At 53.1% G+C, this 27,772-nt stretch overlaps 3 protein-coding genes and 1 long non-coding RNA gene across 11 annotated transcripts; 1 reads left to right on the top strand and 3 right to left on the bottom strand.

Moving 5' to 3' along the window:
* Positions 1 to 38: 38 nt before the first annotated feature.
* On the bottom strand, positions 39 to 12,325 carry Srrt (serrate, RNA effector molecule). 5 transcript variants are annotated; one of them, XM_078023813.1, is made up of 20 exons: positions 12,071 to 12,325; positions 11,709 to 11,838; positions 7,051 to 7,179; positions 6,667 to 6,813; positions 6,275 to 6,463; positions 4,281 to 4,450; positions 3,980 to 4,164; positions 3,732 to 3,830; positions 3,531 to 3,648; positions 3,219 to 3,376; positions 2,870 to 2,931; positions 2,694 to 2,772; positions 2,246 to 2,434; positions 1,716 to 1,889; positions 1,477 to 1,630; positions 1,164 to 1,357; positions 819 to 975; positions 551 to 652; positions 323 to 428; positions 39 to 229 (listed from the first exon to the last, which is right to left on the bottom strand). In XM_078023813.1, the coding sequence occupies exons 2-20, from the start codon at positions 11,828 to 11,830 to the stop codon at positions 154 to 156; spliced, it is 2,610 nt and encodes an 869-aa protein (XP_077879939.1). In that variant the 5' UTR covers positions 11,831 to 11,838; positions 12,071 to 12,325; the 3' UTR covers positions 39 to 153. The 5 variants fall into 5 exon arrangements, with proteins under 5 accessions (XP_077879939.1, XP_077879940.1, XP_013215501.1 ...); XM_078023814.1 differs by having other exon boundaries at positions 551 to 640; XM_013360047.4 differs by having other exon boundaries at positions 323 to 449; positions 12,071 to 12,324.
* A 69-nt stretch (positions 12,326 to 12,394) lies between these two features.
* On the top strand, positions 12,395 to 13,552 carry LOC144367459 (uncharacterized). The gene is made up of 2 exons (XR_013426864.1): positions 12,395 to 12,489; positions 12,731 to 13,552. It is a non-coding gene; the product is annotated as an uncharacterized LOC144367459 (long non-coding RNA).
* A 230-nt stretch (positions 13,553 to 13,782) lies between these two features.
* Trip6 (thyroid hormone receptor interactor 6) lies at positions 13,783 to 17,260 on the bottom strand. 3 transcript variants are annotated; one of them, XM_078023823.1, is made up of 9 exons: positions 16,884 to 17,260; positions 16,514 to 16,591; positions 16,265 to 16,377; positions 15,727 to 16,110; positions 15,369 to 15,462; positions 15,116 to 15,285; positions 14,536 to 14,714; positions 14,163 to 14,283; positions 13,783 to 14,053 (listed from the first exon to the last, which is right to left on the bottom strand). In XM_078023823.1, the coding sequence occupies exons 1-9, from the start codon at positions 16,990 to 16,992 to the stop codon at positions 13,922 to 13,924; spliced, it is 1,380 nt and encodes a 459-aa protein (XP_077879949.1). In that variant the 5' UTR covers positions 16,993 to 17,260; the 3' UTR covers positions 13,783 to 13,921. The 3 variants fall into 3 exon arrangements, with proteins under 3 accessions (XP_077879949.1, XP_005328532.1, XP_077879948.1); XM_005328475.5 differs by having other exon boundaries at positions 16,265 to 16,402; positions 16,514 to 16,641; positions 16,884 to 17,253; XM_078023822.1 differs by having other exon boundaries at positions 16,265 to 16,402; positions 16,884 to 17,164.
* A 231-nt stretch (positions 17,261 to 17,491) lies between these two features.
* Positions 17,492 to 27,502, bottom strand: Slc12a9 (solute carrier family 12 member 9). 2 transcript variants are annotated; one of them, XM_040278105.2, is made up of 14 exons: positions 27,357 to 27,502; positions 26,309 to 26,531; positions 25,968 to 26,102; positions 25,439 to 25,570; positions 24,822 to 25,130; positions 23,934 to 24,041; positions 23,718 to 23,829; positions 23,035 to 23,192; positions 22,845 to 22,927; positions 22,521 to 22,645; positions 22,179 to 22,371; positions 21,875 to 22,049; positions 20,959 to 21,105; positions 17,492 to 18,767 (listed from the first exon to the last, which is right to left on the bottom strand). In XM_040278105.2, exons 2-14 carry the CDS (start codon positions 26,487 to 26,489, stop codon positions 17,884 to 17,886), a joined length of 2,742 nt encoding a protein of 913 aa, XP_040134039.1. In that variant the 5' UTR covers positions 26,490 to 26,531; positions 27,357 to 27,502; the 3' UTR covers positions 17,492 to 17,883. The 2 variants fall into 2 exon arrangements, with proteins under 2 accessions (XP_040134039.1, XP_013215500.1); XM_013360046.3 differs by having other exon boundaries at positions 27,324 to 27,488.
* Positions 27,503 to 27,772: the final 270 nt, after the last annotated feature.

The following is a 27,772-nucleotide window of genomic DNA, read 5'->3' as shown; positions in this document are numbered from 1 at the left end:
TGATTTGGGAAGTTGTATAACATTCGCTGAGTTACAAGTCACTACTGAAGTGCTTTTATTGGCAGTATGTCTGAACGTACAAAAAAAAATTCTCAGCTGATGGGACAGGGCAATCACAATTACAGATGATAGGAATGGGGGATGGGACACGGCTCAAAAGAAATCAACATCATCGGGGGCATCCAGATCACGATATTCCACAATGGCCCTTGGGTCTCCACGAACCATCCTGTAAGATAAGAGGGGAGAAGCAGGATGAGAATTGAAGGTCCCCAAGTTTTGAAGGAGGCAAGAAAACTTGGACATCTGAACTCAGTCTCACCTGTTGCGAGGTTTCCCAGGATAACCACCCTGGCCTCGAAAGGCATCATAGTTCCCTCGGCCAGCACCATATGGGGCATGCGGGTATGGAGGCCCTCCTGTGGGGACTGCAGGGCGGACAGCACCCGCTGTGAGAAAGATCAGTGTTGAATTGAAAACCCTGGCCTCAATTTTCTTCCTCCCAGCTACATGCAACCACTACACCCCTTTAGCTGCCTCCCACACTCACCTCCATAGCCCAAGATGGGCGGCCGGGGCTGACCATAGGGCATCAGGCCCTGGGGAGTCTGGTGTGGGTAGGGGAGTCCCGGGGTCAAGCCTGGGGGGAGTACAACACGGAAAGGGACATGAATTACTGCGGGGAGAGGGGAACGCAAGAACAAATGACTTCTAGAAATAGGCTTGAGGGTGGGGTAGACACTTCTGGGGGGCGGGGTGACAGGAATCCATGGACAGGCAAAGGGGAGATGCAAGACCCCCCATGGATCGTATCTTACTCTGGGCAGGGCCAGGTGGCTGAGCTGGCTTAATTTCAGGCAGAGCTGGGCGCTTAGCATCCGTGAGGAAGTTGTTAAAAAATGCCACCTCTTTCTTTACTTCCTCAATCTTCTCTGCATGCTTGTTGAAGATATGTTTGCGAACAAATTCAGGGCCCTGGGTGGAGAGGAGAGGGTCAGGACAGAGCAAGTGATATGGGTTCCCTCATTCCCAGACCCAACCTGGAAGGCCAACAGCCTCCCTCCTGCTGGGCCAATGACTATTTCCTTCCAGGGCCTTTGGGGGCCTTCCTGTGACCCTCTCCTCCCAACATTCTACCCCACTAATTCTCTAACATCCCAGACCTTAAACTTCTTGCCACTGAGAGGACACAGCCACTTATCCTTGCCCAGTTCCTGGGTGTTCGAGGTGACAAACTTTTCCACTTCTTGCTCAGGGTCCTTGCGACCCATCTTCTGAGCCTCTTCCTCTGAGAGGGATTCCCGCACACTGAGTAGTGGAGTCAGCTTCTCCTCAAAGGTCTTCTGCCACTCCAACACTGTGGTTGGGACCAGAGATAGTTATTCTGGAGACAGGAGCTAGAAGCAAGGGACAGGAAAGGAGGGGAGCAGAGGCCACTGGGGAGAAAATGGGAAACGGAAGGGCACTGGAGCGTACCTTCTCCATGACTGATTCGATTGGGAGGCATGGGCCCCCGAACGTGGATGATGCCACAACGATTGGGCATCTCGTCCTCATTGGGGTACTCGCAGGTGTTGTAATAATCCAAGGAATGTACGATGCGCAAATAGAGAAGAAGCTTGTCCAACACCTATGGGCAAAAGGAAGCCACTGCTCACCACTTCCACCCCTTCACTGCTGAGCCACCCTGCATACCCCACAGTTATAGCTGGCACCTTGATCAGTTTCTCATCCCGTTCCACGTTGATCTCTGCTGGGTTCCCTTCCTTAGGCGGCTCCTCTGGGGGGGCCCCTCCACTGCTCCCCAGCAGCTCCTCTTCCTCAGCACTCACTTCCTCAATCAGGTAGTCAGTGATATTCTTCAATATTGGGTTTTGCGAAGGCAGACTCTGGTCGAGAGGGAGCCGGAGAAGTAAAGAGCAAACCTTAGCGCAGGGAGCCCAGGGACTGCCAGCAATGGAAGGCACCGTGGAAGGGAAAGGAGTTCAGGGCTCCCTGGATAAATTCTGACCTCCACCTCCTAACACTTTTCTTATTTTTATACTTGTCCTGCCCTAGCCCACAAACAACGCCATCAGTCTGTCCTGCTGGAAGTTGGACATGTTTCCCAGGGGCAGAAAGGGGCAATTAAGTGAGGATGTGGGTGGACCCAAGGGATCACTGCTACAGATTAGGGGAGATCAAGTATCAGGAGAATGAGATGGTATCAGCTGCTTTGGAAACAGCTTCTTGGGAAGTCACTGACTGTTGGCAGAGGAGGTGTCCCAGGCTCAGAGGCCCAGAGCTGAGTCCTGTCATCCAGTGTATGGATCAGCTTGGCTGCCAGCTTGATGTCATTGCGCACTATCTGTTTGTGCTGTGTAATGCCGTTGATGTTGCGGACACGACGAGTCAGGTCTCTGTTCACACCGGGGCTCAGTTCACATTCCCGGAGCTAGAAAGAACACAAAGTCAGAAAGCTGGCCTACTGTCCCAGAAGCAGCAACTCAGAGACTGACCCCCATTGCGAATATCAGTGATTAGACTGTGAGCTCCCTGAGGACAGGGACCAAAAAGTGTCTGTCTTGTCCTCAGAGCTCATCCAGGAACAGAAGTAAGTAAAACAAGCAGACTGAACACACAAGGGAGTCAGGTCACGTGGGCATAGAGAGCCACAGTCCCTTCCTCCAACAAGCCCCACTCCTAGAACTCACTCGGATATTCTGCAGGTTCCAACAGATCTCTTTAATATTAACGCTGCGGTCAAAGGTCACCCAGCCACGACGGAAAAACCTACACAGGAACGAACATCAGCACGGTCATGGAATGGAGAGGTGCTAGCCATTAACCTCGCCCCTGCATCTTCTCTCCAAGGGGTCCAGTTCCTCACCTCCTCTCGGGTTGAGGCTCCGACAGTGCTACACGCATAAAGCCTGGGTACCGTTTACAAAGCTGCAGGAAGCAAAGTAACAGAAACCCCATTTCATGATTCAGAACTCACCTCTTCCACCAATCCCCACCAGAACCCTGGGGAAGTGCCTTTTAACCCCTCCCATCCTCAGGCAAGGAAAAACCAGCCAAGAGTTCAAGAACACCACCACCTGAGTGCCACAGCGCAAGAGGCAGGGGCCTCCCTTATCAAAGGCAACCGCAGCAGCACCAGACCTCCTCTTTCCACCGCTACCCTGAGGACCTGAGCCTGGGGCCAGCCCTGCGCTAACACCAGCTTCCCCACTTACAGAGATGATCTCAGCCCGGGAGATGTTGGGCGCGATGTTGCGCATGAAGAGGGAACAGGTCTTATGAAGGGGCCGGGGCTTGCACTCCAGCCCGGCAGCGTCCTTGGGCTTCTCCCTGTCCTCCTCTTTGGGCTTCTCCTTCTCCTTTAGTGCTTCTTCTACACGCAAGGGGGTGAGAATGCAGCAGATAGAAGAGCTTTTACCACCCCCAACCACAGTCACTGTCCCCACCTAACACCTCCCCTCAATTTCATCAGCCCCCTGCCCCACAGAGGCCCATGCAGGAGGAGGACTAGACACAGAAAGACCTACCAGCCTCTTCCTTCTCCTCCTCAGCATGGCCACTCTCAGACTCCGACTCCGACTCCGACACACTGCCTTCGTCAAAGCTGTCATCACCGCTGTGTTTCCTGTTTCGTTTCTTACTACTCTGTGGGAGCCACGGCAACAGGGTCAAGTCAAGACAGCCCTGACCACAGCCCTCACCAGCTGCCCCCATGAAAGACACCCCACCTTTTTGGCTTCCTTCTCTGAGTCTTCCTTCTTCTCTTCCTTGTCCCCATCACCCTCGGACTTCTTAGTTTTATCGTCATTGGAACTATCGTTTTCAGCCTACAGGTAGAGATTCCTGGAGAGTCCTATCTCCCATTCACCTGCTTCAGAGCCCTTCTCACCCTCCACAGCCAAGCCCAGAGGTCCCCCCTTCCACCACAGCCAATGCACAGCCCTACTGCCAGCTCCTCTGGAGGCCGCACACTAACCTGTTTGCCCTCTTCTTTCTTGTCATCCTTATCACTGGCCTTGCGCTCTCCATCCCCCAGGCCTGGTCCAGCCCGGCCTTCCTCTTTCTTGTTGGGCTCCCCAGGCTTTCCTGCCTGCTCCTCCTCCTCCTCCTGCTCCAGGATGCGTAGATCATTCTCTGTGCCCCCTTCCATCTTAATCACAGCTACCAACAAGGGCAGAAGTCACAATCCAAGGGCCCTGGCTGCTATCAATCTCCTTCTGTTTCCTAACCCAGATCCCAACCAAACAGCCTCCACCCTATGAGCCAAGTCCACACACCAGCATCCAACATCTTGACAATGGCGTCAGCTCGGTCTATGTCCAGGAGGAGATTATCAAACCAGCCACTCTCCATAAGCGACAGGAATACCCTCAGTCGGTTTTGCAGGGCCCCCCGGGCCTCCTGCCTACGCTTCCCCACCTCATCTGGGTGGTACTTAGACCGAAACCTAAGAAGAAAGCGGGGAGGGAAAAGACAAAATAGTCACCAGACGCCAGGGCCAATCTGTGGGGCGGGGCCCAGGAAAGTCAGGGCATAGCCCCCATCCTCACACCCATAAAAGGTCATAAAAACAGAGAGATTATGGGAGAGAGGTGCACTAGGACCACCCAACATCCCAAAAGGAACCAGAGGTTGTGCTCTGCAAACACCTGGGGAACAACCAGGAACTAAGAGCTCTGGATTTGCAAAGACCAACAACTACAGGGGGAGGCCAGGGTTGGAGAGGCAGATTTACAGCTTCAAGTCTTTGGGAAACACTAACTTAAACAGGAGTAGTTTCCCAAGCTCCAGAGAGGAGGGCTACAGTAACTGTAGGCCCCAAAGAACCTCCCTCTTGTTGCTGACCCCAGACTACAGTCATTATGAGAAAGGTGCCCACCAACTCCCTCCACCCCTTGGTGGAAGACAGAAGGAAACCTGAAGTGCACTGGATAGCAAAAGCCAAAAGGCAGGCCATTTTCTCCCCCCTTGGGAAGATAAGCAAGATGGTGAAGGGACAGGAAAAGACCAAAGGGAGAACCAAGTGCCCACACAGCCTCAGGAACTGCCCCCGGGATAGAAAAAGGAGTGCTGGAGGGTTAGGGTGGGGCATGAAAATAAAACATTTCAATAGGACCTTGGGGAGGAAAAAACAGAAGAAATTAGGAATATGAGAAAAAGGAGAAAGGAAGGAAGAAGAGTGAGAAAGGCCCAGAAATTGAAAACCAAGGAAAAAACCAAGCATTAGACAAAATGAAAAAACCAGAAGAAGGAAGTGTTAGGCAGAAAGCAAGAACAGGGACAGAGAAAGAATGAGAGGTGTGTGAGATCAAGACAAGACACACAGGGTAGTCAGGAAGAAGGGACGGTGAGGACAGAACAGAACTACAGTTGAGCAGAGAGGAAAGGAAAGCCGCAGGCGTCATCTCCAGGATCTTTACCTTGGCTGCTTGGTCAAACAGAGCTCAAGATTTAACTAGTGGCGCCCAGGGCCCATGCTGGCTGGTGGGCCACCGGCTGGCTCCTGGCTGGGGCGCCCGGCCCAGATGCCCCACCCCCGCGGGACTCCGCGGTGGGGGCCCTGACTGACTAACTGCCTGAGCAATCACATTCAGCTAAATGCTGCATTGTGCACAGCAGTGCCCTGCCTGTCTGCCTGGCCGGGGCAGCGCGGCTCAGCCCAGGGGCTCATGTATGGGCTGGGTATGGTGGGGGTGGAGGTGGGTTTGCTCCGAGCTCCGTCGATGAGCGGGTGTAGTTCCCAGTTCTGGCTCTTTTCAAGGAGGAGGAGCAGAAAGAGGATGAGGAGGAGGAGGAGCAGGAAGGGGGGAAAAGATGGTTGATTAAAATTAAAACATCCACAAAAGGAAAAAAAATTAAAATTCTTTTTCTGTCAAATGACCCTGAGATCTTTGCTTTTCTTGTCTGGAGTCACTCGTCGCTTTTGGGAGGATGCCACAGCCACGTTGGGTCCTGGTGATCAGGGACGACAATGACCCAATACCAGAAAGTGGGAAGCAATCTGCTGCCCCCAGGAGCCAGGTGGCTCTAGCCAGCTGCCTGGAGGTGTCCCAGGTGAGGACAGTGGAGAAGGGAGATTGGGGGAGCATGGGAGGGGGCCTTGGCAGTCAAAGTAAGGAGGAGACCCCATCAGCCAATGCTGTTATACTTCCCACCCCCACCCCCAGGAAATTCCAGGTTGGGGAATGGGAGTAGGAGAGGGCTGCAGCCCCACTGGCAGGGCCAGGGGAAACATGCCAGGGAAAGGTGGCAGGGAAGGAGGGGCACTTACCACTCCTCATCTTTATGAGCCAGGAAAAAATCCTGCATCTGCTGCCTGCGAAAATCCAGTTTGTAATCATTATAGCGTTTGACAGCCTCGGTCTCATCCACAGAGTCATCCAGCGATAGGAGGAACTCTTTGAAGGTCTTCATCACCGGTGGCGGCACACCTAGGTCAATCTCAGCGATGCTGCCCAGCCTGGGGTGGACAGGAAGTCTTGGTTGCGGGAGAAGAGGTGGGGGGATAGGGGCACCAAGGTAGCCAGCTGCTCGCCTGCCTGGCCCACCACCCCCAGCACCAAGTGCTACCACCCACAGGCAGCCCTGCGCCCTAGCTTACTCCCCGGCTCCAGCAGCCCAAACTGTTCCCCAGGCCTTCTTCCCAGAACCCCACGTCTTTACCTGGCCTGGATAGGCAGTACGTGGTGCTGCATGATGTGTACATCTGGGTGGCCCCAGGGCTGAGGAGGGCCATAAGTTGGGCCCCCACCACCCCCAGCATACGGCATGTCATAGCCACTGTGGTATGGGTCAGAGCTGTGCTCATCCCTGAGGGTAGGGGACACAAAAATCAGACAAAGAACCAGAATCATCTTTCCAGAGCAGAGGAGGGCCAGAGGGAGGGACACGCACAGAACACGTCCCCCACCCAAGAGTTTAAAGGACTAAGAAACAATGGTCATATGAAGTCTGAGAGAAAGAAACGAGCAGCTTTCTGCAGAGGCAAGGGAAGGGAGCCGAGGCCCCGGAACCAACACTGAAGAAGAGAAGCTGAAGCCAACTCACCAGTCCCGCCTCAGGCGCTTCTGTGGGGGGCTGAGCTCATGGCGCGGAGGAGAGAAGCGCTCCCGACGATTCCGGTCATAGTCTCGATATTCACCCCGACTGCGGCGTTCCCGGCCCCGGTCCCACTCCCTGGACAGAACAAAAGGAGTAATGACAATGAAAGACACAGCTGGATAGGCCGAGGCCACCATCCTGGGCAGGCCCTTCCTATCCTGACACAAAACGCCAAAAACCATGAGATGACTCACTCTTTTTTTTTTTTAAAGAGAGGGTGAGAGAGGAGAGAGAGAATTTTAATATTTATTTTTTAGTTATCGGCGGACACAACATCTTTGTTTTTACGTGGTGCTGAGAATCGAACCCGGGCCGCATGCATGCCAGGCGAGTGCGTTCCACTTGAGCCACATCCCCAGCCCCTGAAATGACTCTCTAATCACAAAGACTCACCTCCTTCCATCACTGTGGCCTCCCCCACCCCAGCCCACTGAACTTTCCCCACTGGTGGGTGAGGGCACGGCTCAGTGGTAGAGAGCACGCCCAGTGTGCCCAGGCCCTGGATTCTAGCCCTGGCACCACAAAGAAAAAAAATCCTATATATTTTTTGGTCACCTCGAATTAGCTTGTCAGAACTGAGCCTGTGGTTCCCACCATTATGGGCCCAAACTTGTTTCCTGCTCCCTACCACCTACTGTCTCAGAAAAAATTACCAGATACACAGTTATCAAGCATTATCTTCACCACTGATGTTATTGTTTCTCCACCATCCCCAGCCTTGGCCCTAAGTCCTTGTCCCTGTCCTTTCTCTAGCACTGGTTACCTGTTCTACGTTCTCCCCTTCTCTACTGTCAAAGTAATCCTTCCCAAACACAAACCTGATTACACCATGTCCCCCTTGCTTAAATGCCACTAAATAACCCTCTTCAAAACTCTGGCTTTCCTGCCTGTCACTCCAATCTCCCCACTGGTAACCAGCCACTTCCAATCTCATCTTTTTTTTTTTTTTTTTTTTTTTTGTGGGGCAGGAGAGACACTAGGGATTGAATCTAGGCCTTCTTATTTTTAGCCGGAGCCTCCCTAAATTGCTGAGGCTGGCCTTGAACTTGTGATCCTCCTGCCTCAGCCTCCCCAATCTATGGGATTACAGGTCTGTGCTACTATGTCTGGTTCCCATCCCCATCTTTTTTTGTTGTTTGTTTGTTCTTTTTAGTTATACATGGCAGTAGAAATTATTCTGGTAGATTATACATACATGGAGTATAACTTCCCATTCTGTGGTTGTACAAGATGTGGAGTTACACTGGTCAAGTATTCATATATGAACACAGGAAAGTGATGTCCAATTCATTCTACTGTCTTTCCTATTCTCATCCCTCTTCCCTTCCCTTCATTCTCCTTTTTCTAATGTAATAAATTTCTATTCTTCCCTTCTTCCTTATTATGTGTAAACATCTGCATATCAGAAAGAACTTTCCACCTTTAGTTTTTTATGATTCCCAATCTCAACAACAACAACAACAACAAAAAAAAATCTTTGCTCTTGAGACCCACTTTATATGCTCAGGGGGAATTTTATTTTTATTTTATTTGATGGTTCTGGAGATGGAACCCTGGGCCTCACACATAATAAGCCAGCACTCTCACTGAACTGTACCCTGAGCCCTACTCTTACAAATTACTGAAGATAATAAAGAGGTTTTGCTTATGTGTGTTGTGTCTATCAACACCCTCTACATTTAAAGTTAAGACAATTTAATACTTAGGAATATAAATATAAATTATAAAGATATAAATTTCATGTTTTTATGAAAAACCACCATTTTAAAAAAAAGTGCCATTGTTTTTACATGTTTATAAATCTCTTCAAGATATGGCTTAAGAGAAGATAGCTTCTACATTCAATTTGTTGGTCATTATTTAGTCTTTCTATTTTTTGAGACAGGGTTTTGCTAAGTTGCTGCAGCTAGTGCTAAACTTGTGATTTTCCTGCCTTAGCTTTCATTGTTGCAAGGATTACAGGCATGCACCATCATATCCAGCTCTGCCTCAGTTTTCTTTAAGGCTAGTTAGAATGTTCAACCTAAGACCAGTGAACATTCTATTCTCTGCTACATTCATTTCACCCCATGTTCTACCTTGCTCTTGACATGTCTCTTAATACAATATCAAAATATCACACTCTTTAGTATATTACTTATCTGATCAGAAAAGTCTTTAAGTACTGAGAAGCTGTCAAGCTCAATTGGCAGATACAAGTACTCAAAAATATTAATTTTTTACTAGAAAGATCTATGTCATCATTGGCAACAAATTCTGACAACTTTTTTCAAAGTAACAAGGTCTCTTAATTCACTTTCCCAAACTGTCAGGACAAATTACCAAATATGAACCAACACTGAAAACCATTCAAATAAAATGGCATCAAATAGAAAAAGTGCAGTTCAGTTCAACTCACACAACTGCTCTTGCTCAAGAAAACCACTGTCTTTCTATATTCAAAATGGTTTATGAATACTTCTCATTTCATCATAGGTACTGAAAAGATGTACACATATTCAAGTCATCAAATGAAAACCTGTAATTGTTTTTATCAAGAATATTAAATGAAATTGGTTTTGTTTTTTTAAACGCTGTTGCACCCCCAGTTTTACCCACCATTACCAGAGAGCCATCAATGAAAACAATGCTATCTCAGTTGACCATAAAAACAATTTTAGGCTGGTGATGTGGCTCAAGCAGTATCGCGCTCGCCTGGCATGTGCGGGGCACTGGGTTCGATCCTCAGCACCACACAAAAATAAAATAAAGATGCTGTGTCCACCGAAAACTAAAAAATAAATATTAAAAAATTCTCTCGTTAGGAAAAAAAAAAATTTTAGCCTCCTATGGTGACACATGCCTGTAATCCCAGAGAATTCCAAGGAAGCTGAAGCAGGAGAATTCCAAGATCCCAGCCAGACTCGGCATTTTAGTGAGGTCTTAAGCAACTTAGCAAGACCCCGCCTTGAAACAAAAAGAAATGGGGCCAGGCACGGTGGTGCACACTTGTAATCCCAGCAGCTCAGGAGGCTGAGGCAGGAGGATCATGAGTTCAAAGCCAGCCTCAGCAAAAAGCAAGGTACTAAACAACTCAGTGAGATCCTGTCTCTAAATAAAATACAAAAAAGAGCTGGGGATGTGGCTCAATGGTCAAGCGCCCCTGAATTCAATCCCTGGTACCAAAAAAAGAAAAAAAAATGTGGATGTGGCTCAGTGGTTAAGCACTCCTGAGTTCAATCCCCAGTACCATCACCCCCACCCAAAATTTTAGCCTCACAGACGGACTAGGGTTTAAGGCATTTTTTTTTTTTTTTTTTTTTTTAAGTTCTCGGTAGACACAACATCTTTGTTGGTATGTGGTGCTGAGGATCGAACCCGGGCCGCACGCATGCCAGGTGAGTGTGCTACCGCTTGAGCCACATCCCCAGCCCGGGTTTAAGGCATTTTGAGAACCACTAACACTGACCAAACCTGAATCCATGCTGATCTGCAAACATCACATCCACAACACCCACCTGTTCCCATTAGCAGTGTCTAAGGAATTCCCACTCACCTTTCCAAGTCTAGTTAATTATCACTATCCTACATCTCTCTCTCACACCCCACCTCCAGTACTACTCCCCGGCCTGGAACATCTGTTCCCTCAACACTTACTATCTTCCCTATGTTCTTACATATATGCATTTGCAGCATGCACCCAAGGTCATTTTGGCCCCCATGCCAAGCAGCCCCACACAGCTTCTAAGAGCAGTAACTACATCTTATCCAGTTTCACAATTCAGAATAGCATCTTTAATATTCCCCTTAGAAACCACCACCTGAACCTGGACAAGATGGTGCATGCCCATAATCCCAGCAGCTTGGGAGGCTGAGGCAGGAGGATCATGAGTTCAAAACCAGCCTAAAAAAGGTGAGGCAATTAGCAACTCATTGAGACTCTGTCTCTAATAAATGAATAAATTCTATCTCAAGTCATTTCAAACTTTCTTCAAAATCGAGCCACTCTTAGCTCATTCAGACCTAATCAATTAACCAATTGGCGCTGCCCAAAGAACTCTAAGATTTTAGGCAAAAGGATTATAAGAAATTTAAGCATGGTTTGCAGAACTGGTCTACAATCTCTCTAATCTAATCAATTTCATATTATCCTTTCTCTGAACCAATCTTTTTGAGGTATAATTTACAAACAAGATCCCAGCAGCTTGGGAGGCTGAGGCAGAGGATCATGAGTTCAAAGCCAGCCTCATCAAAGGTCATTTGCAACTCAGTAAGACTCTGACTCTAAATAAAATTGAAAACAGGGCTGGGGATGCCGCTCAGTGGTTGAGTGACTCCGAGTTCAATCCCCAGTACCCTCCCCGCCATAAAAACAAACAAACAAAATCTCTCACTTTGGGGTCCCTGTGTAAACAATATTTTTCATCCTCAAAGTTCTAGTGTTTTGATCTTGAGGATTTTTCAAAAATTAAGCCACGGCTAGTTCTTTGGCAACAGCAAATAAGCTAAACCACAGAAAACGGTCGGATGACAAACTTCACTAGGGTCCGTCCTAGCTAAACTAGGGGGAAAGTCAATGAGGGCGGGGCGGGGCAGGAAACCCGGGAGGTAGGGGACATAATTACCGGTCATTCCAGTCGTCTCCTCGCCGCCTTTCGTCTCTTTCTCGGGATCGGTCGTAGTCGCTGCGCTCTCTTCTGAACTTGTCCCTGCGCCTTCGATCGTATTCGTCGTCACTGTCACCCATGGCGCGGTCTGATGGGGCCAAGGACCCGGGGAGGAGGGGCAGGGAGTTGAGCAAGGACTAGAAGAGTGACGGTCCCCCGGGGCCAGTACGCCCGCCTCCCTCCTTCTAAAGCTAGCCTTCCGCGGCCCGCCATCCCGGATGGCTCCCACTCGCCCCAAGGGTCTCTGGTCGCCCGCGGTTAGAGTCCCCGGCCTCAGGCCGCACCAGCCGGACCCCCAGTTCGCCTCTCCCCTCCCCCACCTGGGAGCGGTCGCGGCCGTTGGTCGCGCGCGAGGGCGGGCTTGTCTTCCAGGCGACACGGGCGCGCGACGAGGGAGGCGCAGAGGGTGAGAGCGAGGCGCGGGGCTCTCAGCCAGGGGGCCGAAAACAGGGGAGGAGAGGGAGACCACAGAGAATGGGCGGTAGCGCACTCCGCTGGCGCTGCGCCTGCGTCACGGGCAGAGAACTGACCCGACCACAAACGAGCCCCGCGCGGCCCGAACTGGAACCAAAGCGCCGCGAAGAGGGGAAAATGAGGAGTGATGGGAAGGGGCGGAGACATGGAAGTCTCGCGCGCTTCCGCGACGAGAACTACGCGAACGCGAGTGCGAAGGAACTACGGGAGCCGAGCTGGATCAACGTGGGTCTCGCGAAAACGGTACCCCCTTCAGAGCCTGAAGGTAGCGCGTCCTTGGGCGCAGGAGGAGGGTGGTGTTTCCCCGAGGCACTCAGAGTCAGTTCGTCTCCCGCCGGTTCCCTCTGTGCACAGTGTGCACCCGGCGCCTCCTGACCTCCCCGGCGGGGTGGTTTCACCCCCTCGTCGCGCAGGGCACGGGCTTGGGGAACCTAAGCGTTTAGGGACTAGAGGATAGAAGCAACCATTTTAAAGCATCTCTTCCCACCATTTTCTGCACCCACCAGAGAACCAGCCTTTATTGGTGCCGCAGAAAGCGCCACCTGCAAAACCCCGTTGTTCCTCCTCTCCTTGTACAAAGACGCCCACAAAATGGACAAATCTAAATATACTTTGACTACAGAAGCTGGAGGTCACACCCCTGAGCAACAAGCAGGATCTGGCCTGTCCCGAAATAAATGCAACAGCACCCCCAGGGAAAAACCCAAGTCCCCTCACAAAGAATGGACCGTGAGGCTCAAGTGTGGCAAATACTGCCTCCCTGAAGCAGCCTCTCTCCCAAACTGAGAAGAGGTGTCTTCACAACAAAACACAGAATTTTTAAAATACAAATTTAAAAAATGTAGTACGGGACTGGAGGTGCAGCCTAGCATGCTTGAGGCTCTGGGTTCCATCCCTAGCACCACCACCACCCCCAAAAAATTCCAGTAGAATTGCAACTGGTGAAGCCAGATTTAAAATTAGGTAGTCAGTGTAGTTAAGTAAATCGGGTCTAATATAATATCGAGTGAAATCTAAAATGGAGGCCATGCTGATGATTCTGAGAAACACAGGACAACTCATGGAAAGGCCCTAGGCCAAAGTCCACCCCAAAGAAATGTTAATGGAATGCGGGGTACAGCCCCAGCAGATTTGGAGATAGCCCATCCCAAAGAAGTGTTAATGAAGTCCTTCCTGCCCAGATTACCTGTGTCCCACCTACATTCCATCACCAAAACTATAAAAAGGGGAGACAACCCGCACTTCCATGGATTCCACCTCTTGGGTCCCCTTCTTCCTCTGGGAGAAGTCTTTTCTGCTGTCCTTTAATAAACTAATTTCTACTCTGACCTTGCCTGGCATGCTTCTTTGGTGTTATTCTTCAACATTGGGGAATGCTTCTTTGGTGTTATTCTTCAACATTGGGGAAGCAAGGACTGGCCAACAGCGGTAACACTGGATAAGACCAGAGCTAAGACCCAGGAAGTGACCTTGGTTCTGCCAGCTGAGAACCATACAATCTGGGATCTGGCTCTCAATGGGCTGCTGTGGGACTCAGAAAAGACAATGGATTTGAAAGTGTTTTGTAAACTCTTGAGGCATTATTATTTCATGATTGGATAAAGAAGAGACAGCATTTGGTGACAAAATTGTAAAAATAGATGTCAGGGAGGGCAATGGATAGGGACCAAGTATGTAGCAAATGCTTCTAGGAAAACTCAGCAGTCAGTGGTGACGGTGGCTGAGAGCTCCTGGATGCGCCAGGCACTGCAGGCCTTGCACAAGATGTGCCCGTCCAGTGGGTAACAGCCCTGACATTCACCCTCAGAAGACAGCAACAGCCCACACTCCTGTTGGAAGAAGAAACAGTTTTCATCAGCCCCAGACTCTCAGACCCTTTCACCCTACACAAACACACTTGTCCCTGAGAGCCCTTTGCTCTTACCCACACCCCCTCACCTCACACTTGTAACAGCCAATGTGAAAACTTCGATCCAGAGCAACGATTCTCACCGTCTCCTCCTGACCTGGCTCAGGCATGATGGCACCACCACACACTGAGCATCGTGGGGCAAACTTCCTGGCATGTGAGGGAACCAGGGAAGCTGTCAGGCCCCAGGGTTGTAGGGATTTCACAATGAGCTCAGAAAAGGTAGGGTATAGCAAGGAAGAAGACAGGCCAGAGACACAGTCTTGAGAAAGAGAGTGATGTCAAAGAGAGGAGAGATGTCCAGGGGCTGGAAATGGGAAGGGCCAGTCCTGGGACATGAAGCAGAGATAAGAGAGATGGGAAAGGTCAGACATCCTGGGTTGGGCTGGGTCTAGGCCTGACCTGTGAAAGTCCTCAATGCAGTGGATCTGGCTGGTGGCATCCACTGTGAAAGGGATGCCATCTAGGCCACGGTGGCACACCACACAGGTGAAACAGCCAGGGTGGTAGGCCTTCCCCATAGCCCGCAGGATCCGGTCCAGGATGGGCTGGGAGCATGTGGAGCACTTCTCCAGGGTGGCCTGTTGGAAAAGAGGACAGGAATGTCAGAGCCACGACAGCAAGGAAGGTACCCTGTCAACCAACCACTCATCTGTGTGTATCCTCTGCATATGATCCAGTGAAAGGGGACTTGAGCAGATCTGAGTTCACAAGGAACTTAACCTCTCTGAGTTTCCACTTCCTATAGAACCAATCAGGAATCATCTGTGCCCCACAGGGTGTTGTGGGAATTTCCTATATTCACTTAACTCTAAAATGCCTCCCATGTGTAACGGACCCTTGTCCTTCCCCTCCAGCAGCCATTTAATTTAATTCCTCTTTCCTTCTTGCACATCAGGTGGGGTCCTCCAGCGTCCAGCCCCATTCCTCTGAATAGATGCCCCATGTGCCAACTCTGGCCCCCCTGACCCCAGCAGCTTACCACATAGCAGCTCTCGCAGTACGCCCTCCTCTCCACGGCGTAGAAATGCTGGCCCCGGAGCTGGGCGCGGCATGCGGAACACACAAAGCAGCCAACGTGGAAGACACGGTCAAGGGCCACAACCCCAGCCCCATCTCCAACCACATCTTCTCCACAGCCGCCACATCGACCTGAGGACAGGGAGGGATGGAGTCAGTCTGCACAGACCCAGGATGCCAGATCCACTGTCTCTTGCCTGTTCCCATGAGCTCACCAAAGTACTCCCCGCTGGGGGGATGGCTCATGTCGTGCACCATCTTCTTAGTCAGTCTTTCCAACTCCTCCTCTGGAGGCTGGCTTAGAGGGACCTGGAGGTGGGAATCAGAAGGATTCACTGCTACCACTAGTCCCCAATGCTAAAAACATGCCCAAGGTCAGCCAGGCCATTCCAACTAGAGAGCGCCTCTGAGAGCATCTCAGCCCAGGAGCCAGTGGGCGGCTCCCCTCCCCTCTAGATGTCCTTAACCTCTGATTCTATTAAAAAACCAAGACTTTCAACAGCCCCCAGCCCCACCCCCACATCAGTGTCCAGTTGTCTATAAAGCCCCCATACCCCCATGCCCCAGGCTTACCTGGGGCCCATGCCCGCCTCCTCGTCCTCTTCCTGCAGAGCCAGAGACCCCAGTAGCCTCCTCCTTACCCCCTGGCCCTGGCTCGCGGTGGCTCCTATAGCCAGCCCCCCAGACTTCACTTCGGCCTGGGAGAGGAAAGTGGGGGCCTGGGAGGGGCCCAGAGGCCTGAGAGGCCCCCCGCCTGGGTGGGCCGCAGCCTCTCACAGGTTGTGCCACCTTCACTTGCACGGGGAAGGCAGGGCCTGCTGGGGTGCTGGCGGTAGCGTAGGAGGCCGGAGTGGGGCCTCCATAGGGGGATGCTGGGAGAGGGAGGGGTGGAGCACCCCCTCCATTGGGCTTCAGGGAGCCTGGGCGGTAGGCAGGGGGCTGAGAGGGCTCATAAGCCTGGGGAGAGAGGCAGAGCAGAAGCATGAGCAAGGCCCAGGCCATGTGCGGCCCCCAAGGAAGCACTGCCACCCACAGAGGGGGGCAGATTGGGGCCAAGAGTGCTGAGAGGCAGGCTGGGAAGCAGGGGCAGGGACAGGAATGGGGGAGTCACCTGTCGGTCTGGTCGCCTTGGAGTATGGCCCCGACCCCCGTCCAGTTCAGCCAGCATGCTGGTCAGCGAATCTATCTCAGCATCCAGACTTCCTGGGCGCAGGCCCCCTCTGTCTGGGGGGAGCCCCTGGGGATGGAGCTAAAGCAAGGAGAATGCAGGTCACAGTGTCTTCTCTCTAGCCCTAGGTCCTGCTCACCCTCGACTCAGGGGGGGTCCCCCTGCACACCCCATTCCAACCCGGGTTCTCACCTGGGAACGCTGAGATGCTCCATGGGAACCCACCCAGGTTGGCCCCCGATCCTCTGATCCCACGGGGGGCTGGTAACACTGCTCAGATGGGAGGGGGCAAAAATTGACCCTGGGGTGAGGCTGGAGTGCTGAGGTAAGGGAAGAGAGACCAGAGGTGGGGATGGAGGAGAGGAGGGTGCACCCTCTTGGAGGCCGTCCTCTCCACCTCTCTCCTCCCAGTGCACCTAGGAACCCGCGGAGGGCTGGGCAGCTGGCCACAGCTGACCTGGGGAAGGGACAGCAGGAAACAGGCGGGGCAGGGGCAAGGGCTGGTGAGCAGAGGTGAGTGTGGGTGGCTGGTGGCTTTTTGGCTTCTCGGGAGCCTCCTTACCTGCTCCTTGGGCTTGTGGAGGCCCGGGAGTGCCTCGGGAAAGCACTCTCCCCTGAGGGGCTCTGGCGGGCTCCGGCTGCCTAGGGGGGAGCCAGGTGGGCCCCGACATGGCCTGGAACCGGGACTCCGGACAGCAATCAGGGCCCCACAGAGCACTGGGACAGTGGCCCAGACCCCTCCTCTTCCGTCCCACACCTCTTTCGGGACTCCGGGAAAGAAACTTTTTTCTGGCTTTTTTTTTTTCCCTTCCTCCCCAATTTTGGGGATGGCCACGCCCCAGGTGACGTCACCACATTCCTGGGGGAGGGTCACGTGGGCCCCTAGGCCCTAATCTGCGGTCCCTCCCCGTGTCGGCCCCCTCCTGCCCAGAGGGGAGGGCTCTCCATCGGAGCTAAGTCACGGGGGGGGGGCTGCAGGCAGCTTGGGGTGGGAAGCGCAGGCCGCGCCAGTCTCCAAGTCCAAGGACTCCCCCCAGGCCCCGGGCCCCAGCTCTGCACGTGGCAGACTCTCTGTGGGTTGCTGGAAGCTCCTGGTCTCCACCCCGATCCAGACCCCTCCCTTCCTACCGCCTCCCTCTCACCTACCCGCCAGCAGTGCTCAGCCAGACCTTAGTGTTTCAGTCTTTTATTCATGGTCAGCAGAGTTAGAAAAATAAAACAGAACTAGAACATCACCACCCCAGGGGCCAGTGTGTCTGTCACGAGGATGGGGACACTGAGGTAGCCTAGAGTCACAGAGGAGACCAGCCCCTCCCATCAAGGCACCAGTGAAGGGAGAGGCCCAGCTGGGGAGAAGGGCTGCAGATGCTGACCCCTGCGCAGTGGGGACAGCTACCCAGCATTAGTGCACTAGGTCCCTCTCTCAAAGAAGACTGGGCCATCCAGAACTCAGCATCTGCTTAAAACATCTGCTAGGTTCCATGACCCAAGGTCCCGGCCACTGGGAGGCGGATCGTCCGTTAATCAGGATGAGCAAGGGCTTTCACTAGCCACCTAGAGCCTCAGAGGTCAGTGCAGGTGACAGGGGTGACACCATGAATGAGCAGCGTGGGGCCCAGGTCGCGACTCAGTATCTCCAGCAGTGCCAGGTAGCGGGGGTAGCGGGCAGGATCAGCAGGCGGCCGAGGCAGGTACAGGAAGGTAAGGGCTGTGGCAGGACCTTGGTCCCCACCCTCAGGCCCCCCAGGCCCCCCTCCAGAGCCTTGACCCTGCTGGGCCCGCACCAGGGTGTTGGCGCTACAGGCCAGGGCCTCGGCTTCAGCTTCACCCCGCCCACCATTCACAAAGTCCCCTTCCTCCTCCTCCTCTGGCGACCCAGCCCCAGCACCCTCACCCCACACCACCTCCTGCACCTCAGCCCGGATCCTCAGTTGGCTCAGCAGTGCCCGGAGTCGCCCCTCAGCCGCCCCAGGGGCCTCCTGAGGCCCCAAGCACAGGAAGATCCGGAGCCGGGCACTGTGCCAGGCAGGCACCATTCCTAAGATGGTCGCCATCTGCAGCAGGAAGAGGCCACACACATCCACATAGCCAGGCCCACCCCGGGGCCTCAGCAGGTTGAGGGGCCACACGTCCACATGATGAAGCTGAGCAGTGCTCCAGGACCCCCGGCTCAGCCGCTCTGGGGGCAAGGCCCCGCAGGCCCGGGCCAGAACCACATTCTTGTTCATCTTGAGGGCATCTGCCATGGTGGCCACATAGTCTTGGGGGCTGAGAGCCCGGGGGCTCCCAGGAGCCCGGGGTGGGGGGAACAGGGTGCTCAGGGCAGGAGACCCACCCTCCCTGGTGCCATCCGCAGGCTCAGAGAATGCTGGGTCTGTGAGGAAATGGTCCTGTGGGGGAGCATCATCATAGAAACCTAGGACCAACGTGTTGGGCTTCATGCCGCCTGGGGGAAGAGAGGGGGAGGCAGAAAGGAACAGACAGGAATCAGGCTGAGTTTACTGCACGCTGATCCGCACCCACTCACACACGCTGTCATCAACATGTGTCAGCCATAAGGTATTAGGTCCCTGCTGCACCAGGGCCATTATGGTGCAAACATGACGCATGCTTGGAGAATGACTTAGTTTTCCTAAACACTTTCACATGCATCTATTTGATTATCTCCATGGCTAATCTTCTCCCCTTAAATATACAAAGTTCACCTCAGGATTCTTTTAACTAATTAGTGTTTGTGATGCCGGGGACCCAGCTGTTACCCACTGCAAGCCAAAAGCAGCACACCTTTCTCAGGATGGGAAATGAGAATTGAACTCCACCCAGCAAACCAGACACCCTGGTCATTCAAACACAGGGTCTCAACCCCAGAGAAACAGCACCCCAGACCCCACAGGGGGGAGGATCAGAAAAAGTGCTGGGCTCTGCCTTTTGCTTGTATTACTGCAAAGCCCTGAGAATGGTGGTCCATAGCCTGGCCCTGAAAAAAAAAGAGCTAATATCTGCATGAAAGCTCTTTGTATTTTTCTTCCTTTGAGCCTTGAAGTAAAGCTATGAGATAGGTACTATTTATCGCCCCCTTGAACAGAGAAGGAACCTGAGGCCCCACGCGGTGAAGTCACTGGCCCAAAGCCTCACACTGGTGAGTCCCAGGGCAAATAGACAAACACAGTCCACCCACACCAGAGGTCGTTCTCTGGGCCACCAAGCTGGGTGTGGACTGACTTCAACAACCCAAGTCTCTACCCATAGCTTCTGGTTTTTAATTTTGGAACCACTAGTGTGCAATCGCGTTATTCCCCGCCTTCAACAGGGCTAAGTTTACAGCCAGGCTCAAGAAACCTCTTCTGCCAGGTGCGGTGATGCACACCTGTAACCCTAGCAGCTTGGGAGGCTGAGGCAGGAGGATCGAAAGTTCAAAGCCAGCCTCAGCAACTTAGTGAGGCCCTAAGCAACTTAGGAAGATCCTGTCTCTAAATAAAATATTAAAAGGACTGGAGATGTGGCTCAGTGGTTAAATGCCCCTGGGTTCAATCCCTGGGGGAGGGGGAAGAGAGAGAGAGAGAGAGAGAGAGAGAGAGAGAGAGAGAGAGAGAGAGAGAGAGAGACCCCTCTTCTAAAACCCCTTCTCATGAAACAAATGGCTCAAAATCTTTGAGATCAAATCCTACATGCTCAGGGAGTTTACAGAGGAAGTCCTTTCCCTCTTGTTGGAAGCATCTTCCACAGGAAAAGTTTCATGAACACACGAATACAATGGTCTCTCTGAACAAAAGCAAGAAAGACCACACTCTCAGATGCTGGGATGGGGGCTCAACATACTTGGTACTGTCCCTAAATCTCTCAGCAAGCAGGAAGTGCGACTGATCTTACAAATCAAACTAGTCACAACCCCTCCTGAACATTTTCCTGGGTTCTGATTCACACCAAGCAGGGCAATGTCCAATGCTGTTGAACTTTAGCCAGATTCTAAACAGAGGAGGAGGTGTGCACCCAGGTGACAGACACTACTAATCTTGGGATTAAGGGAGAAGGAGGAGGCTGAGCATGGATTCAGAGGAATCTGAGGTACAAGGCTGGAAACCTCAGCAATGAGGATCACAAAGCTGGGAATGTTCCACTCCATCTAAAAGGATCAGGCCCACACACCCTCCAGCACCCTTTGTGGTGTCAGGGACCATGTTACGCCCCTCCCTACCACTTAGGCCCTTTCAGGCCTGGCTTAGTTACCATCTCTCCACAAAACCTTTGCTGGCCACATCAGTGCCTCGTGGTCATGCTGGCTCTGAACCCTGGTGGTTAGCAACCATTTGTTTCAATGGAGCAGTCCAAGACTCAGATAATTCTCCCATTGTCCCAAGAAATACACTCTTCAAAGCCTACCCTCCAATTTTTTGCTCAGGGGAGAAAAAAAAAAAAAAAGGAAGAAAACGAAACAAAATAGGATCGGTCCATATCTAGCCCTCAGCCTCCCGTTAGACCATATCGCACCATTTGCAGCCACTATCATCGGGCACGGTCTTATCTGTACTACATCGTGAGTTCTGCTTGCAGGGTTGTGGTTTATTCTCTATGGGAAGGAAGCTGAGATTGGAAGGGGCCATACAGGAGGCTAAAGGGACCCAGGGAAGGGCACTCACCAAGGCCCGAGATTCGCAGCAAATGCTGAGCCCCCTGGCGCACAGAGGATGCCAGGGTGAGGTCCACGAAGGCCTTCACTTGGGCCTGGTCCACCAGGCTCAACCATGCCCCATATTGCGGCTGTACAGGGTCTGAAGGCAGGGAATCTGCCAAGAAGGAAAATAACACTGTGGGCCACACTCATTGATTCTTTTTTTTTTTTTTTTAAAGAGAGAGTGAGAGAGGAGAGAGAGAGAGAAATTTTTAATATTTATTTTTTAATTCTCAGCGGACACAACATCTTTGTTGGTATGTGGTGCTGAGGATGAGCCACATCCCCAGCCCCTCATTGATTCTTTCTTAACGAGTCCAAATCCCAAATGATAAGTATGGGCAGGGCTATGACTGGTTGAAAGACAACTTTTTCTTTTTCTTTCTTTCTTTTTTTTTTTTTTGGTACCAGGAATTGAACTCAGGGGCACTCAACCACTGAGCCACATTCCCAGCCCTATTTGTGTTTTATTTAGAGACAGGGTCTCACTGAGTTGCTTAGCGCCTCACTGTTGCTGAGGCTGGTTTCGAACTCGAACTCCTCCTGCCCCAGCTTCCTGAGCCACTGGGATTACAGGCATGAGCCACTACACCCAATGGGAGAATAATTTAAGAAGAAGCACATGCTAGGCTAGGACATACCTGTCATCCCAGTGACAGGAGGCTGAGGCAAGAGGATGGCAAATTCAAGGCCAGCCTCAGCAGCTTAGCAAGACCTTGTCTCAAAATGAAAAATAAAAAGTACTGGGGATATAGCTCAGTGGTAGGGCACCCCTGGCTTGAACCCCTAATATAAAAAAAAAAAAAAAAAAAAAAAGCAAGCAAGCATGAGGCATCTAAGATGAAGGCAGAGAAAGGACAGGAGCAGGCAGAAGGACAGCTCACCAAGATCTCCCAGGATGACATGGCCCAGCACATAGAGCCCTCCCTTCTTGAGCTGGTTGGCCAACCTCAGCAGAGGCAGGGTACCCCGGGGGTTCCCCACCAGGAGCAGCAGTTGGGGCCGCCAGAATTTCACATGCTCCTTCCGGACGTCCAGGCGCAGCAGGTACTTCCGCACCTGAGGTGATAGAGAGGACAATTTGAATGGGCAGCCCCCTGTCAGCTCCTCCCGGACGGGGACACCAATTCCCGGGCAGGGGGCTTTCATAGATCGCCTCCCCAACCCCTTCCCACAAGCACCCCCAACCTGGTGGAAGAGCAAGGCCTGGCTGACGTAGCCCCAGCTGCTGGGGCCTCCTCGTGCCGTGAGCAGAGCAGAGAGCAGGCCCATGAGAAGCAGGGAGCCACCGGCAGCCCCAGGGCTGATGAGAAACATCATGAGCAGGCAGGAGGCCACCCCCAGGAGGCAGGTGTGCCAGGAGAAGAGGCTGAAGGTGGGGCTGAGGTGGGCAGAGAGAAGGAAGGAAGGGAACTCAGGCTGGTGTCCAACAAACGGCATGTGCTCAAGTCCCCAGCCCACCACCCTAGGCTCAGTCCTTCCTATTCCTCCCTCCTTTTCTCTAGAGACTCAGGCATCTTAGCTTCTCACCGGAAGTTGGGGGCAGAGGCCCACTCCAGGCTCAGGCAGGACAGGTCCACTGCAGCATAGGCTACCAAGTAGAAGACAGTCACCACGGCAGCCAAGGTGTTCAGCTTCCCTACCAGAAGCACCAGCTGGGCAGGGACCAAGAGGTGGGGCATGGATCCAAAGTGCCCCAAGAAGTCCCAGTGAACATCATAAAAAAACAGTGTACCCCACCAAATGCCAATATAGCCACCTTTCCATACACGTCTCCCAGCCTACATGTAAGTCTGATCCTGATCCTCCCAGCTAGAGGGTGAGGGGTAGGGCAGCTCACAGAGGAAGGCTTACCTGTACTAACCCCCAAGAATACAGGACAGCGCCCCAGGGGTTCCCCCCTCCTGACACAACCTTGGCTGGAGCCAAGATCACTCCTATAAAAACAGAATCATAGGATTCATATCAGCTTGGGCCAAGTGGGGACTGAGACAGACTCAAGAGCTCGTGCTCACAGAGGGCATGAAGACAGAGGGGGACAAACCAAAGAGGTCATCCTGGGCCAGAGCATGCAGGATGCGGGAGGCACCGATGAGTGAGCTCATGGAGGCTGACAGCGACGTGGCATAGATGCCAATCAACACCAGCGGAGGCCACAGGCTGATGGCTCGAAAGAACCCATAGTCTTCCTGCAATAGGGTCCTGGGAGGGAGGGCAGAGAGGGATATGGATAATTGCCAAGCACCCATCAGAAGGTCCTTGGGAGAAAATTCCTCATGACAATGATCGGTTAAGAGCTTGATCCTCTTAACTGACCTTAGCTGTGATCTTAAGGATCAGAGTGATACTTGGCATTCCATGGTCATCCTGGACTGCCTTGGTTGGTCATTCCCAATAGTACAGGCACAAGAGGCAGAATATTTGTACAAATGCAAAGTCCTGGAAAGCCATCCCCCCATATCCACCCCCAACTGAGTGCTCACAACTAAATCAGGCACTTGGCAGCTGCTGGCTACTGTTTAGCTACCATCATGGAGCCAGCCCTCCCCAAGGACAGCAGCAGTTCTGTCTCTCTCCCCGTGGGAGTGTCCCCATGCACCCCTCCACCCAACAACTTGAGTACCTGCTCCACAACCTTTGCTTCTGGTGGTGATCCAGGAGCACCAGCCTATTCCAGCACCCACCCACTCCCTTGAGGGCCTGTCTCACTCCCCCCACCCCAGGCACCTGTCACAGGTGAAGCTGGAGAGGAAGAAAAGCAGGATGTAGATAAAGAAGGTGTAGACAACAGCGATGATTGTGCCCAGAGGAATTGCGCGGCTGGGGTCCTTTAGCTCCCCTGGAGGGAGGGGAGCAGAGGGAGAGAGATCAGCCTTCTGCTTGCCCCATATCCTTCAGGGTGGCCTTCCCACTCACCCAGAAAGCTGCAGCAGAGACTCTCACCTGACATATTGGCCCCAGCCATAATGCCTGTGCAGCCATTAAAAAGGACAGCAAAGACGCTGGCAAAATTCATCATGGCCCCTGTGGTGTAGTCCTCGGCATAGCCAGCTGCAAAGGATTGTTCCCAGGACAAAGAGTATATCAGTGTCCCTCCTGATATCTAGGTATCATAGTCCTTCAATTCCATAATGCCCTTGTCTCCCCTTCACTGCCCTCATGGAGACACCAGCCCTGACACCTCTGCTGGCCCTGCATTGCCTGCTCCCCAGTTCTCTGTTCCTTCCTACAGGCTCAAATCCACTCTTTCAAAATATGCTTCCCTTCCCTGCTCCTTGCTATCTGAAATCCCCAGCCCAGCTCAGACCAGATCCCCTGTCTCTGCCTTTGGCAGCCCATGGGCTGGTCCCCTCCTCTGCTTGAATCACGCTGGGTCTTACTGAATTACTTAATCATTTCCTGAGTGCACATTGTGTTTCTCCAACCTGCACGCAAGTTCCTCTAAGGCAGAGTCTGGGGCTGGGGATGTGGCTCAAGGGTAGCGCGCTTGCCTAGCATGCGTGCGGCCCGGGTTCGATCCTCAGCACCACATACAAACAAAGATGTTGTGTCCGCCGAGAACTAAAAAATAAATATTAAAAATTCTCTCTCTCTCTCTCTCTCTTTAAAAAAAATAATAATAAGGCAGAGTCTGCTCTGCGCTCTCTCCACCAGGCCCAATACATGCCACACACATTTGTGATCTGCCTGCCCTGTTTGGAGGTCCAGGCCTCCTGCCCCTGAGTCTGTCTCTCTGATACTTGGGAATCTCCTCCTGAGATTCTAAGTGCCCAGACCCCATACCTGCCCACGCCTCACTCAAGGACCCTGGCACCACAGCACCCAGCTCACCGCCCAAGTTGTCTTTCAGGGTGCTGCTATTGAAGCCAGTGAAGTGGCCGAACCGGGGTGGCAGCGAGGAGCCATTGGTACCAGGCCGAGGAGTTAAGCGGATGTCCTTTGGGCCCACCGCCACAAAGCTGACCAGCACTGAGGCCAGAGAACCAGAGACCAGCAGGAATGTCAGGAAGGAGGCACGGGCATAGAGGCCAGCTCCCAATGTGCACACACCACCCACAAGGCCCAGGAGCAGGGAGCCATAGAGCAGATTCCAGCCGTAACCCTGGGGCAGGACCCGGATCCCACTGGGCCCTGTGGCATCTGGAGAAAGGAAGGGATACAGTTAGAAGGCATGACCCCAGGGAAGGCCCCAGCCCCAGAAATGACCAAAAACACCACTTCCCCACTGAGCTGCTTTACCCCAGCAACCTACTTCTCCCTGATGGGTACCAATCTTGCTCTATCAATTTAGGGATTAGGGTGGTCTCTCTGACTGGGATGTCCGTATTTCCTATATGAAGCTGGCCACAAAGGAGAAGAAAACCAGAACTCTGCCTTTCTCATGATCCCACAATCCCAGACCCTGCAAACCCACAAGGCTGCCTCAACCAGGTTGGGAGAACACAGACCTGCCCCAAAGACGTCAAGCACTGACTCCACCAGTCCCAGCAGGGAGACAGCACAGCCACAGACGTTGGCCAGGTAGAACATGAGGCCAATGCTGCCCCCAACCTCGGGCCCCAGAGTCCTGCTGATCATGACTAAAAGTGGAAGCGAGGGTGAGCGTTAAGGGAAAAAAAACTGAAGTGAAGCATAAGGAAGGGGCCATGACCTGAATTTCTCTGAAACCAGCCTCTAGGCCTTGTCTCCCTGCAAACTGCAGCTCAGATCCCTGTGGTAATATATCCAGGCGAGGGCATCTCCCAGCCATGTGGCTTTGCAGAGATCGCCTGTACCCTCTGAGCTCCAGTTTCTTTTCTGTAAAATGACCAGATTGTTACACAGGGCCTTGTTGGTCAGATTGTTACTCCTGGCCTTCCATCTGGCCATTCATTAGAATTTGCCCTGCCTTCAGCAGAGGGAGGATACTGGCCCCTTCCCCACCACCCTTCGAAGACAGAACAACTCAGATCCTAGTCCATCCAGGTTGGAGGATACAGTAGGCTCCACCCCCTCGCACAGCTCCATTGGTAGCGATGGCACAGACAGACAGGACAGTGAGGGCCAGGATGAAGTAGGCAACCAGGAGCATGGCCAAGGCTTGCAGCAGCCCAGCGTGGCCCACCACGAACCCTGGATCAGAAGGGCAAACAGGTCACAAGGTACCCCACCACCACCACCCACTGCCCGCTCCATTGGGCAGCAGAATTCCAGGGCAGAGCTTCACATAAGGCTACAGATGGCCTCCCCACAAATCCTCCCTCCACTCTCTTCCCCCAGCCTTATTCCAACCACCCATATCTACTCCCCACCCACAAGGTAAGTCCTCCTGCACTCACCAATCCTCAAGAAGACAACTATACTGAACATGGACAGGACAGTGGGCACCACGACACCCAGGAAGGTGGAGAGTTTCCGGGGGGAAGGCCCTCCAGGACCTCCAACTCCAGAGGCAGGGAAAGCAGACCCCTCATCCCCCAGGAGCCTGTAGGCCAGCAAAGGTGAGTTCTCGCTGGCCATGGCTGAGCCCAGGCAAAGGAAGCCACAAATGAGTTCAGTGGCCTGTAAAGGAGAATATGCTGCATGGATAGCAATTCCACCGAGCCCCCCACCCATTAAAAAAAAAAAAAAAAAGGAGAGACCTGTAAGGAAACTTACACATTCACTGGCAAAACAAACACACACACACACACACACACACACACACACACACACCCATACACCAACTCAAAAGCGCCAGTAAGGCTGCAGATGATCCCAACCACTGTCTCCCAATCTTTAACCCCAATCCCCTTCGCATGGGTACCAGCACCCCTCCCAGCTCATGGGGACCACCCCTTCCCATATCCCTGAAAAAAGGGATGGCAGCAGCTCTAGAAAGGGACACAGGTACGCTGTCAGCCCAGGCTTCTCCAGCCTATTCCCCCTTAACTAGCGGTACAAGAGGAAGCAAATACCCCAAAAGGGAAGTAAGTTACCAGCAAGCAGCCCTCCTCATCCACTCCTGCAGTCCTGAGCCACCCCTCTCAAGTCCCACCACACAATCACCTCACCCAAGAGCAACAAGAAACTTCCAAATATTGCAAAGCCTCGCCCTCCGTTATCCCCCTCTCTCAGCCCATCTCAAGCCCCCTCCTCTCCTGAGCTTCGCCAGATTCCGCCCATCCACACCAGGCGCCCCCTCAACTCGACCAACCCAAACACACCCCTCGACTACCAAAACAGATTCCCAGGCCAGCTCCCAGCGATCCACACAAGGTCGGGGGGGCCTCCTGCCCCACCCACCCGCTCCTGCCCACTCGCTCCCGCAGCGGGGTGCAGGGGCCAAGCTCCCCTTTCGCCGGCCAGGCGTACCCCTTGGTTCGTCGCAGCGGGGTGCTCACTCACCACCCGCGGGACGCAGCCGCCGGGGGTGGATCCCCACAAGCTGTGGGGTCCGCTACGCGCGGCGGGGGCGCGGGGGCCGGAAAAGACTGCCGGCTACCGGGATGCCAGGCCCCGAGCCTGCCCCCCCAGCAAGGCGCCCCATTGGTCCCTGGCGCCGGCCCCGCCCCGTGGGCGTGAAGGGGGAAGCCCCGCCCCTCGCGCTCCGCGGGCCGGCGCGGCAGGCTCCACGTGCGCCTCGAGGGGCTGCTGCCAGGTCGTCCTGTAGACCTGTGTCTCGCGCATGGCATGGGCTACGGTCCCTACAGCCCGCGTTACCCCTATGCAAACAGGCACCCGTCGCGCGGTCCCGACGCCGCTCAGGTCCAAGGAGTTCCCCAGAGGAACCGCCCCCTAAAATGGGTGTGTGGCAACGGCGG

The sequence above is a fragment of the Ictidomys tridecemlineatus genome, chromosome 10, assembly GCF_052094955.1.
Source record: "Ictidomys tridecemlineatus isolate mIctTri1 chromosome 10, mIctTri1.hap1, whole genome shotgun sequence".
In the NCBI taxonomy this organism is placed as follows: domain Eukaryota; kingdom Metazoa; phylum Chordata; class Mammalia; order Rodentia; family Sciuridae; genus Ictidomys; species Ictidomys tridecemlineatus.
This window is presented reverse-complemented; position numbering and strand designations above follow the sequence as displayed.

What these genes read in the sequence shown, in the direction of transcription:
- Srrt (XM_013360047.4), bottom strand. Translation starts at nt 11,830, where the DNA reads ATGGGTGACAGTGACGACGAATACGATCGAAGGCGCAGGGACAAGTTC. An exon ending in TGTCAAGATGTTGGATGCTG is followed by an intron (nt 4,165 to 4,280) that starts GTGTGTGGACTT and finishes CCTTGTTGGTAG; the next exon opens with CTGTGATTAAGATGGAAGGG. An exon ending in GGACACCTCCTCTGCCAACA is followed by an intron (nt 1,890 to 2,245) that starts GTCAGTGACTTC and finishes CCTCTCGACCAG; the next exon opens with AGTCTGCCTTCGCAAAACCC.
- Trip6 (XM_005328475.5), bottom strand. Translation starts at nt 16,992, where the DNA reads ATGTCGGGGCCCACCTGGCTCCCCCCTAGGCAGCCGGAGCCCGCCAGA. An exon ending in CAAGGCGACCAGACCGACAG is followed by an intron (nt 16,111 to 16,264) that starts GTGACTCCCCCA and finishes CTCTCTCCCCAG; the next exon opens with GCTTATGAGCCCTCTCAGCC. An exon ending in GAGGCGGGCATGGGCCCCAG is followed by an intron (nt 15,463 to 15,726) that starts GTAAGCCTGGGG and finishes TCCCACCTCCAG; the next exon opens with GTCCCTCTAAGCCAGCCTCC.
- Slc12a9 (XM_040278105.2), bottom strand. Translation starts at nt 26,489, where the DNA reads ATGGCCAGCGAGAACTCACCTTTGCTGGCCTACAGGCTCCTGGGGGAT. An exon ending in TCCAGCTTCACCTGTGACAG is followed by an intron (nt 23,193 to 23,717) that starts GTGCCTGGGGTG and finishes CCTCCCTCCCAG; the next exon opens with GACCCTATTGCAGGAAGACT. An exon ending in AGGCCTTGCTCTTCCACCAG is followed by an intron (nt 22,050 to 22,178) that starts GTTGGGGGTGCT and finishes CTATCACCTCAG; the next exon opens with GTGCGGAAGTACCTGCTGCG.